Consider the following 11,250-nt stretch of genomic DNA (forward strand, 5'->3'; position numbering starts at 1 on the left):
CATATTATGACAGTCAACAATTATTGAATGTGCCCACGTTATTAACACAAACTATATTAATATATACCCACCTGTTATTCCTAACTTTTTGTGCTTTTATTTCATAAAAAGTTTAAAAAAACATTTAAAATGCTTCAACATATATTTTTTTGCAAAAATGATAAATGAATCATTCGGAGAGTTTTTTTTTTTTTTTTTTTTTTTTTTATATTGGAAGTGTTAAATTCAATAAAAATTAATAATAAATAAAAATAAAATAAATTGAAAGAAAACAAGCAAGAAAGAAAGTTTAACTTTGGTTAAAAATGAATTAAAAAAAAATTTCTGTTAATATTTTTTATTTTATATATATATTTTTTTCTTTTAGGAAATAAATTTTTTAAAGAAATATGATTTTTTTTATTTTGCTAATTGAATGCATCAAATAGAAATATGAATTATTGCTTGCAAGTCACCTTTGATGGAAAAGAATTCATTTGCATTGAAAAATATTGATCAATATCAGATTAACAATTTACAACATTTTTTAAGCTAACGAATAATGACATAGATATATTTTTGTAAATTATACTTCCGTATCATTTCAATCAATATTTTTGTAAATTAATATTTGAAACAATAAAAGAGAAATTACTTTGTATTTTTAAAGAAACGTACAATCAGATTAATTTTGTGCAACTTAATTTTTCTTATGATGAATGGTAGTTAAGATTGCAGTTGTTGAAATGAAAGAAAGAAAATGAGATGAAAAGGATTCATGTAAAAATTCACTTTTTCTTTTTTCGAAAATGTAAAGCAGAATAATGCCAATTCCAGAATTAAATACAAACTGACCTTTTTGATTTATAAAAAAATTATTATGTCTTTTGAAACTATTGTATTCTAGCGATTCCACCTCTTCCTCTTCCCCTTGATTTTGCAGCAAGACTTCTAACTTGAGATCCAGGCTGTTCTGATTGTGCACTTTTGATTGTCTCATCGATCGACAAAACAAGGCAAGCTGCTTCTGTTGCCGCACTAATTGCATTGATCTTCATTGATGCAGGTTCCCAGATGCAGCTTTCAAATGAATCCAAAATTCCCTCTTCGCTAATGTCAACTCCCATCGATTTCTCACCCTTATGATGTGCTGCCCGCAACTTCTCAACAACCGTTGTTGAATCGAATCCTGCATTTTCTACCAATTGTCTGGGAATAACTTCAAGTGCAGCTGCATAAGCTCCAATAATCAGCTGCTCCTTTCCAGGAATTGTGATTGCAAAATCTCTCAAACGTTTGCTCAGCTCCATCTCAACAGCGCCAGCACCAGGAAGCACAGCAGAATGTTTAATCGTTCTGCGCACAACCATAATCGCATCGTGAACAGATCTTTCCATTTCTTCCAGGAATTTTGTTGCACCACCTCGAAGAACAATTGTGGCAGTTTTTGCCTTTGGGCATCCAGTGAAATAGTTGAATCTTTCACCTCCAACTTGTTTCTCCTCAAACAAGTCGCATGTTCCGACACACGAAGCAGGAAGATCATTTGTTGTGCTCTGAATGGTAATGCCAAGAGCTTTTGAAGTGCGTTCAAGATCCTAAAAGATTTTGATGTATCATCAGCAATAATATTTATTTAATTCAAAAAGGAACAACAACAACAACAATAATAATAATAATAAAAGAATGTTAAAGAAGAGCCATTATTCTAAAATTTCAGTATTAATGTCGAAACCTCTTGTGCAACACGTCCAGCGCAGAATATGTTGCGATCTGCAAAGTACTGAGTTGCAAGATCACCAATGGCAAGACGAGAAAGAACAATGTTAGCTCCAGTTTCAATAATTTGATCCAATTTCTTGAAAATAATTTTCCATTCTGCATCAACAAAAGCTTGATATTCCGCTGGATCTTTGATATGCAATTCTGCTTTGGTATTCTCATTTTTCAATTCCAATTCAACGTTTAACAAAATAACTTTTGGATTTGGTATCTTCTTTGGCTGTTGTTCAAATCCAGCATATGAAAAGGTTTTCTTGAAAGCAACACCACGAACTAATTCAGAGTCTTCCATTGCTCCACCAACAACTTGCTTGATTCCAATCATATCCAACGGTAAGCTTTCATCAAGTGATTTCACGGCTCCAACAACAATTTCACCAAAATGTTTTTTGTAAGGGGCAATTAATTTGCTGTTCATTGCAGTTACAGCGACTTTGTAAAGCATATCATCAGTCTCCCTGAAAAAAATTTGCATTAACTTTCTTTTTCAAAATACAAAATAAAACAACATACTCCTTTGTTTTTCCTTGAACGGAATATTTCATCTCCTCCATATGCTTTCTTGCTTCTGCACTTGCTCTATGAAATGCTCTAATCACAATTTGTGGTGAAACTCCTTCTTCAATATATGACTTTGCACCTTTTAAAAAGGAAGTTGCTAAAAGAAGCACAGATGTTGTTCCATCACCGATCTATTCAAAATATAAGAATAGAAGACAAAATTGAACAGAAATCTAACGTCTACACAAGCAATGTTTAAATTCTTAATAAACCTCTGCATCTTGTGAAAGCGCAATATCCGCAAGCGTTCTTGCCACAGGCTCCTCAGGATTGAGTAAACGAACGATGGTCGCTCCATCGTTAGTAATAGTAGATTTTCCTTGCTGGGTAACAATCATTTTGTCAAGCCCACGTGGACCAAGGGTTGATTTGATCATTGCGGCCAATGATTCACAAACATTGATATTGTGAATAAGCTGGGGAATACCTTGAGAGGTATCCGTCCCTTCGCGCAGTAAAATAATTTTTGGCTGAACTCCAAATGGAATCTGTGGAACGCCTCTGGTGGCCATGAAATATTCAAGAATAAGATCGTGCCCGTTATAAAAAAGAGAAAAGAAATTTAGTGAAATTTCATTAATCATTATTTGTAACTTCAATATAAAACATATAAAAGCAATATTAAATGAATTGGAAAAAAATATCCCTTTGATGAATTATCTTTAAGATTAAATTGAAACACTGGAATATCTTAAAAAGTGCAACACATTTCGATAAATCACAAATCTGAAAAGTATAAATATAATAAATACAACGTTGTACAACATTTTATTTCAAGTTTTGGACGAGTTTTTCTTTTCTTTTTGAGATAATTCACTTTTATTGTCTTCAGTTGAGGAATCATCCTTATCGGTATCTTTATCATTATCTCGATCTGAATAATCATTTTCGCTACTTGATGAATCAAAATCATCATCTTGAACAAACACCCAATGTTTTCCTTCGCTCTCTCGTTTCCAATCAATAAAATATTGCTTTTTTTTAATTCTTTCCTTCCATTCATCCGCTTCTTGTTGATGCGACTTCTTCTTCTTTTCTCTCAACTGAGAGCGTACGTGCATCGTGGCTTTCCATGTGGAAAATTGAGTACTGTTATTTTTGTACAAATCATGCTTTATTTCTCTAAAAAATGATTGTTAAATATAATATTCTTCAAATCATAAAATATAGATATCAAAGTTCATACTGTTTTTGTTCTATTAATGACATTAAAAATTACCCTCGCTCAAAAAGCTTTTAAGATAATTCAAAGAAAAAATTCCCATACCTTTTTGTTCTTGAAAACCTTTTTAACTTGTCATTTGAAAAAATGAAAAACATCAAAAGAAATTTTAAGAATAACTTCAAAATAACAAGTTCAATCGAAACCTTGAATTTTCAAATACTTAAAGTTGTGAATCACCATATGAATATTTTCTTGAACTTGAAACAAATTTCCAGAATCTTTTATTGTCTTTTTTTAATCAACCAATGCTTATTCGAATCATTTTTATCAAGAATAAACTTTCTTCTTGTTTTTCAATTTGCACACAATAAATAATTTTATTTATTTGAAGATTATTTATCTTATTAAAACGACAACATCGACGGAAGTTTGCCTTAAATTCTATTAATAACTATTATTTATTTCATAAGAAAGAATTCGAATAGATTAACCTTTGAACTGTGGTGGAATGTACAGAACAAGAAGGTTTATATATTTTTATGTTTTTTTTTCAAATTGACAATGTTATCATTTTAAAGCATGGATTATGAGGAAGAAGAATTTGGTTTAATTTGTCAAAATTATATTATATAGTTTTTTAAATTTTTTTAAATAATGAAATGGCTTTGCAATGAAATTTCAAATAAACTTTGCTTTAAAATAAAAAACAGAATCACACGATCCAAAGAATGGAGATTCGACAATTAATGATGAATATCAATCATTTACAACACGACCACCTACAAAGCCCGCATCTGGATATTACTTATTTATAAAAGAAAAAAGGGGAGAGGTAATTCTTGAAAAGCTCAACATATGAAATTTGAAAATTTTTTATTTCTTTCATCTATAAATCGCTAATTTGCGTATTTATAAAAATAGGTTTCTCGACAACTTCTTTTGAAAATGAAAAAAAAGCCTACACCAAAAGAAGTTGTGAAGCAAATTGCATCAATGTGGAACAAGTTGACAAAAGAACAAAAAGAACCTTACAATAGAATTAGCAAAGAAAACACAGAAAAATGGAAAGAAGAAATGGTTGAATGGGAAAGAAATGGTTTGAAGAGCTTTTTTGTGCTTGTCTTTTGTGCCAGTTATTCAATATTTCAACAAATATTTTTTTGCTCGAAATAGAACTCATGAAACAGAAAGGCAATTCTCAAGTTAATGAACAAATGAATAAAGAAAATCACGATTCTTGTTTGAATTTAAAAAAAGGCCAACCAAAACATGTACAAAAAGTTAAAAACGAAAAATTTGACATATGGAAAGATGCAAGCAGTAATGGCAATTCTGGTGATGAAGAAGATGAAGAATCTGATGACGATGATTGTTGTGGTAAGAACATGTTTGTTAAAAAGGAAAACTACGAAGCAACCGATGCATCTTGCCAAGAGCGTAGACTGCGTGCATTGAATTTGAAAAATAGGAAAAACAGAGAAAGCCAAACCGAATCAACTTCCTTGAAAAAATTGCACCATGAAAACATGATGCTCACATCATTTGTACAATTCACACACAGCGTTATTGACAAGGTATTGAAATGATATTCACAGCAAATAGGGTAATTGAAACATTTGTGTTTATTCTTGCAAATTATTCGTTTTTAATTCTGCACATTTAATCTTTGATTCTGTATAATTTGACAGGTTGCTGACGACATGATGTTTTCAAGTGAAATGTCTGACGAAGTGACGCCGAGGGCGTTGTTTGGGCGTATTGAAGAAATGTGGTCTAAACTCAACGAAACAGAGAAAAGCAAGTATTTGTTTAAGACTCAAAGCAAAGGAACAAGTAGAGAATCGGAAACGATACCAAATGTGGAAGAAAACGAAAGCAATGAAATTTCTTTTGATCGTAACAAAGAATCAATTTCCAAAGCAACTGAATTAAACCCGGCACCTTCTTCAGGAATTATGGACGATTCGCTTTTTTTGTCAATATCATCTCCACCTTTTTCATCATCATCATCATCTTCTTCTTCATCTCCTCCATTTCACAACACTTTATCATTTGATTCTCCTCCTTCCGCCAACTCTTCAGAACTTCAAACTGGCAAAGAAAAAACAGACACCCCCACAAATCAGTCACTTCATTCACGTCACTCACCTTCTGTTAGAAGACCCCCAACTGTCGCCCAACTGAAAAAAAAGATTATCCAACTGCTGTCAGAAGTTTGAACTTTTTGCTCACAATTTTACAAGACAATAAAATGTATTCATTCATAATTCTTTATCAATTTTTGTGAATATTGCATTTTAGGATGATACAGAAGAAACGTTGAGTATGAAAGCTTTTCGTTTTCGACTTGAAGCAGAATTTGGAGTTTCTCTTTTGGATCAGCGCGCTTCCATCGAAGAGATTGTTAGAGAAATAACAACTCCAGACTCCAGTGGGCAGTGAAAAAAGTCAATCAATTTAACACACATAGATGACATAAATTGATTTTGTGAACTGCAATAGTATAACTTTAAGTTATATTTCAGTTTTGGAATTGGTTTTTCGTTTTCATGATTTTGAAGTTAGAAGGATTGAAAAAAGTTTATTTTCTTAAGAAAATAAATCTTTTATGATAAATACTTTTAAAAACAGAACATAAATGACTAAAATGCTTTCAAAGCTATTCCCTTAATTATTGTGTATTGTTAAAACAGATAGCTAAATTTGAATTTTAAAGGAAATTAACTCACTTAGTGAACAGTTAATTTTTAAAACCTGAACATAAACAATGAGTTTAAGCAGGTATTTCTTGCATAATTTTGTAATGATCCATATTAATTCTTACACATGCAATTTATCACTTCACGCGATTAGTGTACTAACACAACTTAAACAACGACTTGACCAAATTGATCGTGCTCCAAGTTCCTTGAAACATCAAAACCAGATCCAACAGAAAGAAAAAAAGTTTTTTCCGTTTTGTTTTAAAGAGATTATTTTTTACAAACGTAATTTTTCTTTTCGAGAAGAAAACAAAAGAAAATAGATACAGCTCAATCTCAAGGATTTCCTTCTTTGCATCACTTTGAAACAGAAGAAGCATATTCAGAGAGAATGAGAAATCAAAAAGACAAAAACGGACAATCGCGCAGAAGATTCAGAGAAAATCCCAACAAGAAACCACCACCACGAGTTCCACTTATAATAACAGATAATTCCACGCATTATGAAGATGAGACATCCAAAAGCTTGGGACCATTTCCTCAACCAAGACCTCCAGTTATTGAACCAATAAGTCTTGTAGTTCCTCAACCACAATCTTCTGTTTCTTTTGAACAAAAAGAACAGTCTCGCAAGCAACAAGATTTAGATAAAGAGACAAAAAATAGCAATGCGTCTGTTGAATTTTTGAATAAGGGAGGGGCCTTTTCTTTTGTACCGAAATCGTTGAGAGCCTCAACAGCATTATCTCGAGAAATTAATGATTCATCACTTCCTCTTCCTATCCCATCTGCTTTTGCTTCGACCGCATTGACAACACCGCTTAACAAGGAGAGAGGACTATCGGAAGATGAGGATTATCAATCGGAACGAGGACCCACTCAGAAAAGAAAAACAAAAAGGCACACAAGAAGAGATTCTTTTTATGAAAAAGAAACTCCTTCTGGAATACGATTTATTTATCCATCTCAATTAAAGCTAATGAAAATGAAACACTATCTCATTCCCGAATCTACTCAAGTTAATTCTGTTCCACCACATCTTCAACGATTACATCCAAGCTCTCGCCATTCATCTTCATCTGGATCTTCAACTTCTCCACAACGTCATCCACAGAATTCATCTAATCGACATCAACAAAAAGCTCATATACTTGGCTCATATTATCGTGAGCCTCGCCGTTCTCGCTCCGTTGCGTCTTTCAGACGAACAGGATCTGCACGCAGCAGAATTAACAGCGTGCCTCCACCTTCGAATGTGAAGCACTCTCCATACAGACGAGAAAGAACTGTTATGCTCACAAATGTTGACCCACAACGAGGACTCTCTTCGCACAAGGCCACACTGTGGCGACTGAAGGACGGAACGCTTCCATGGTTTCCGAGTGGAGGAGAGAAATGCAGAGGAGGATGGGGAAGAGAAAGTCATAACGAAGAAGGATGGAGAACAAGAAGAGAAAGGAAAGAAAGAGAAGAAGAAGAACAGCGTAGATTAGAAAGGTGGAAGGCGAAAACGAGACAGAGTAAGCAGGAACAAAAAGGAAGAATATTGACAATTGATGACATGCTGAGAGAAATTCAACAAATGAAGCCAAATATTCCACAGAATAAAGAGCACGACACACAGAACTATTCGGAATCTCTTCCAGTTCCCTCAACATTTCCTGATTTGAACGCAAAAGAAGACAATAAGCAGCCAGAGGTTACAAAACGAAAGAAAAAGAAAAAAATTAGAAAGAATAAATTGAACTGCGATGAAAATCCAAATCAACGCGAAACAAATATTCAATTCACCACTGATGCTGCATCTGAAATAGAAAGAAGAGAAACAAACAATGCACGCAACTCAGCAATGACAATGAATTATATATACAGCTCTGATCCAGAAACATCCTTATTCTCAGCTGCGCAAAATGAAGGCGGGACTGGTTCGATTGCATTAACAAATTCATCGCGACAAACATCAGCAGCTTCATCTTCAGCGAGCATAAAGGAAATTGAAGCGAATGTGTCTGCAACAGAATTAAATGATTCACTTTCGCAGACAAAATGCCAGTCATTGTCAATTCTTTCAACAGGAAATTCTTGCCCCAATTCCTCCATTTTATCTTCAACGAATCCATCCTCATTCACTTCCATGCCTTCATCCGCCTTACAGTCTCCTTCTTTTCCAGCTGCAACTTTTGGCTCAAACTCTACTTATACTTCTGGCTGCCAACATAACGACGGAATGTGTTCGTGCAGGCAGGGCACATTTGGGGTGATGAGTGCGAAAGAAAAAGAAAAGAGGGAAGCAGAAAGGAGAGAGCAAGAACGGAAAATAGAAAAAGAAAAAAGAGATGAAGAGAAGCGAAAGATGGACATTCTGATATTTCGGCAAAAAGAGGAAGAACAAAAAAGTCAGGAAGAGTTAAGAAGAATTCAAAGTGCAGAAGAAGAAATAAGTGTACGACAACAAATGAAAGAGCGAGACAACAGATTGAAGGAATTTCTTTCTAAAAAGGATGAATCTGACGATTTGAAACGTTTCACAGAGGATCAACCAAAACACAACACGAGCTTTCAATCTCGACAAAATGAAGAAGTAAAACAACATTCTTCACTTGAAAATGAAGGTCAGCAAGCTGATGAACAACGATCTTTGCGTAACCAGAGAACTGAAAGACACAAACACGAATGTGATTGCTCATGTTTCTGCAGATGCCCTTTGCACGAAAGGGATTATGATCGACAATTTCATTCGGCACACCATCTCCATTCTGATAATGTCTCACCTCATCATTGTTGTCATCATCATCACCATCGCCATTCTCCTAAATATAACGAGCACCACTCTCAGTTCAGCGCGCACAGGCATTTATGCTCTTGTTGCCATTGCCACCAATCTTCTAAAACAAGATTAGAGAGTGGATACCATTCACCTCATTTTCACCATCGGAATAATCATCACGAATGTGAGCATTCTCACCAACACGGCCAACGTAAATCGGATGACTTTCATTCTCAAAGCCGTTCATCTCACAAAGAACTTCATTCTCATCACCATCATCATCACATTTGCCATCATCGTTCTTCACGTTTAGATAGCAAAAGAGAACATCTTCCAGAAGAAATTCGTGACTCTGAATCTCCAGTTAGTACAATTTTGAGAAATAACTCTTCAACTTCTCCTGATTCTGCTACTTCAAGTTATTCACACTCTCCGACCACTTCATCCGTTGAACCTTCACACTCCATACACACTTCTCATTGTTCATCTACTCATCGGACTTTATCTCATTCAACTTCGCGAGCTTCACAAAAGAACGATTCTTCATTTGCTGAAGACAAGGAGGTGCAGACACAAGATCAGATTTCGCAGCAGTTTGGCGTTGAGAAACTGATAAATAGCATTTCTTTACCAGAGCAACATCAGATTGACAATCAGCACATTACAGACAATTTGACCAATAGAAGAAATCAAAGCCAAGATGATTTATTTACGAATAAAGAAAAGGAGATCATAGCAGATGATACAACGGAAGATTCAGATTCTCATCATGTTCAAGTTCCTTTGACGACTCATCAAATGCAAAACCCCAAGGAGCAATGCAAACAACAAACAATGCAACCATCAAATGATTCAATCTCCCGTACAACTCTTCAAAGCCCAATTGAAAACAAAGTTCGAGAAGATAGTAAAATCGAGAGTGAAAACGAGAAACTTAAAGAAGAAGAGGAAATAAAATCTGGTGGACAATCCAACTTTGACAATACAGATACCAAAAATGTGGTACCTTCTTCTGAATTACTCCCATCTTCGGAGCAACATCAAGGGAGCAAAGTTACACCTTCACTGTCTTCTTTTTCTTTTGTCCAATCGTCAGAATCATTGAATCAAACAAAACTGCAAGAAATAAATGATGAACGCCCTTCGATGCAATCTCTGCACTCCTCAAAACCTCTTCAATCTGAAAGTCTTTCAAAAGAGGAGAAAAAGGATACTGAAATGCCTTCTTTGCTCTCTTCTCCCATTTCACCGTCATCTTCCTTTGTATCTGCTTCTCCTCATTCATCAGATCTGATTGAAAAGAATTCGCAACAGTTTCAAATCGAAGTAAACGAAAAACTTGAAGAGCATTCAAATGGTCAAAAATTGATGAACGGAGATGGCTTTGCTCGTCAATCTTTTCCTGTGCAGCAAGCATTTGGTGAAGAAAAATACGATAAAGGCGCACCGAATACACAAAAGGATGAAGCTTTTTCAGATCATAAAGCACTTCACACATTGAAGGAAACCGAAAAAGCAGAATCAAGAAATAGAGAGGAAACAGAAAATGAAGAAGAAGACTTTGATGAAGAAGAAGAAAGCGAAGAAGATTCGGATGCTTCGTGCTGTGTAAATGTGAATGGAGATGTTTCTGTTTCTCTTTCATCTCCAGTTGAAATAGTGCACTCAGTATTTACTGTTCCTACAGCTGAAATCTTGCACCTCTCTCTTCTTTCTGCACTCGAAAAACAAAATAAAGAACAAATACTACATGAAAATGATTCACACAACAACAGTTATGAACGATCGCAAAATCATTCAACGTTGTTGTCAAATGCTTCTGCGAGTTTTCAAAATTCTTTGAGAGAGAAAGATAACTCCCACACATCATCTTTGTTGGCGTCAAACTCTTCTCACTTCACAAATAGTCCTCCATTGGAATCGATATCTTCTTTGCTTGTACCAAAACCAATTTCCAAACCTTCACACATTCCATCATCATCATCATTTATCTCTTCGCAAGGAATTGATTCAACCATCCCTTCTCAGTCAACAATTCAAGCACATTGCAGCAGAATTTTTGCTGAACAGAAACAGCTAAAGCATTCAAACACTTTACATGAAGAAACTGATGACGAGCTCACAGATGACTCAATGACTTCATTAGAAAACACTTCTCAACTTCCTCACTTCTCTCTTTCGGTATATTCAACAGCTCCTTCATCATCTTTAAACATGGAGGAGATCCCAGCACATGCTTCATCTTCCCTAATTCAGGAACATTCTGTACATTCACCTTCTTTGGGATTATAAAA

General features: G+C 34.7%; 4 protein-coding genes across 4 annotated transcripts; 2 read left to right on the plus strand and 2 right to left on the minus strand.

The window, feature by feature from the left end:
- Positions 1–664: 664 nt before the first annotated feature.
- On the minus strand, positions 665–2,834 carry MONOS_878 (chaperonin containing TCP1, group II (cytosolic); the record flags this gene model as incomplete). The annotated part of the gene is made up of 4 exons (XM_067879217.1): positions 665–1,577; positions 1,715–2,219; positions 2,275–2,453; positions 2,535–2,834. 4 exons carry the CDS (start codon positions 2,832–2,834, stop codon positions 873–875), a joined length of 1,689 nt encoding a protein of 562 aa, XP_067719754.1. The 3' UTR covers positions 665–872.
- A 49-nt stretch (positions 2,835–2,883) lies between these two features.
- MONOS_18276 (uncharacterized protein) lies at positions 2,884–3,531 on the minus strand (the record flags this gene model as incomplete). The annotated part of the gene is made up of 2 exons (XM_067871280.1): positions 2,884–3,444; positions 3,509–3,531. The coding sequence occupies 2 exons, from the start codon at positions 3,529–3,531 to the stop codon at positions 3,096–3,098; spliced, it is 372 nt and encodes a 123-aa protein (XP_067719755.1). The 3' UTR covers positions 2,884–3,095.
- Positions 3,532–4,066: 535 nt separating this feature from the next.
- Positions 4,067–5,929, plus strand: MONOS_877 (uncharacterized protein; the record flags this gene model as incomplete). Its single annotated transcript, XM_067879206.1, has 6 exons — positions 4,067–4,091; positions 4,198–4,319; positions 4,409–4,583; positions 4,745–5,061; positions 5,176–5,700; positions 5,789–5,929. 6 exons carry the CDS (start codon positions 4,067–4,069, stop codon positions 5,927–5,929), a joined length of 1,305 nt encoding a protein of 434 aa, XP_067719756.1.
- A 651-nt stretch (positions 5,930–6,580) lies between these two features.
- On the plus strand, positions 6,581–11,248 carry MONOS_876 (uncharacterized protein; the record flags this gene model as incomplete). The annotated part of the gene is made up of 1 exon (XM_067879195.1): positions 6,581–11,248. The coding sequence occupies one exon, from the start codon at positions 6,581–6,583 to the stop codon at positions 11,246–11,248; it is 4,668 nt and encodes a 1,555-aa protein (XP_067719757.1).
- Positions 11,249–11,250: the final 2 nt, after the last annotated feature.

The sequence above is a fragment of the Monocercomonoides exilis genome (genome assembly GCF_001643675.1).
Source record: "Monocercomonoides exilis strain PA203 chromosome Unknown scaffold59-495361, whole genome shotgun sequence".
NCBI lineage: Eukaryota > Preaxostyla > Oxymonadida > Polymastigidae > Monocercomonoides > Monocercomonoides exilis.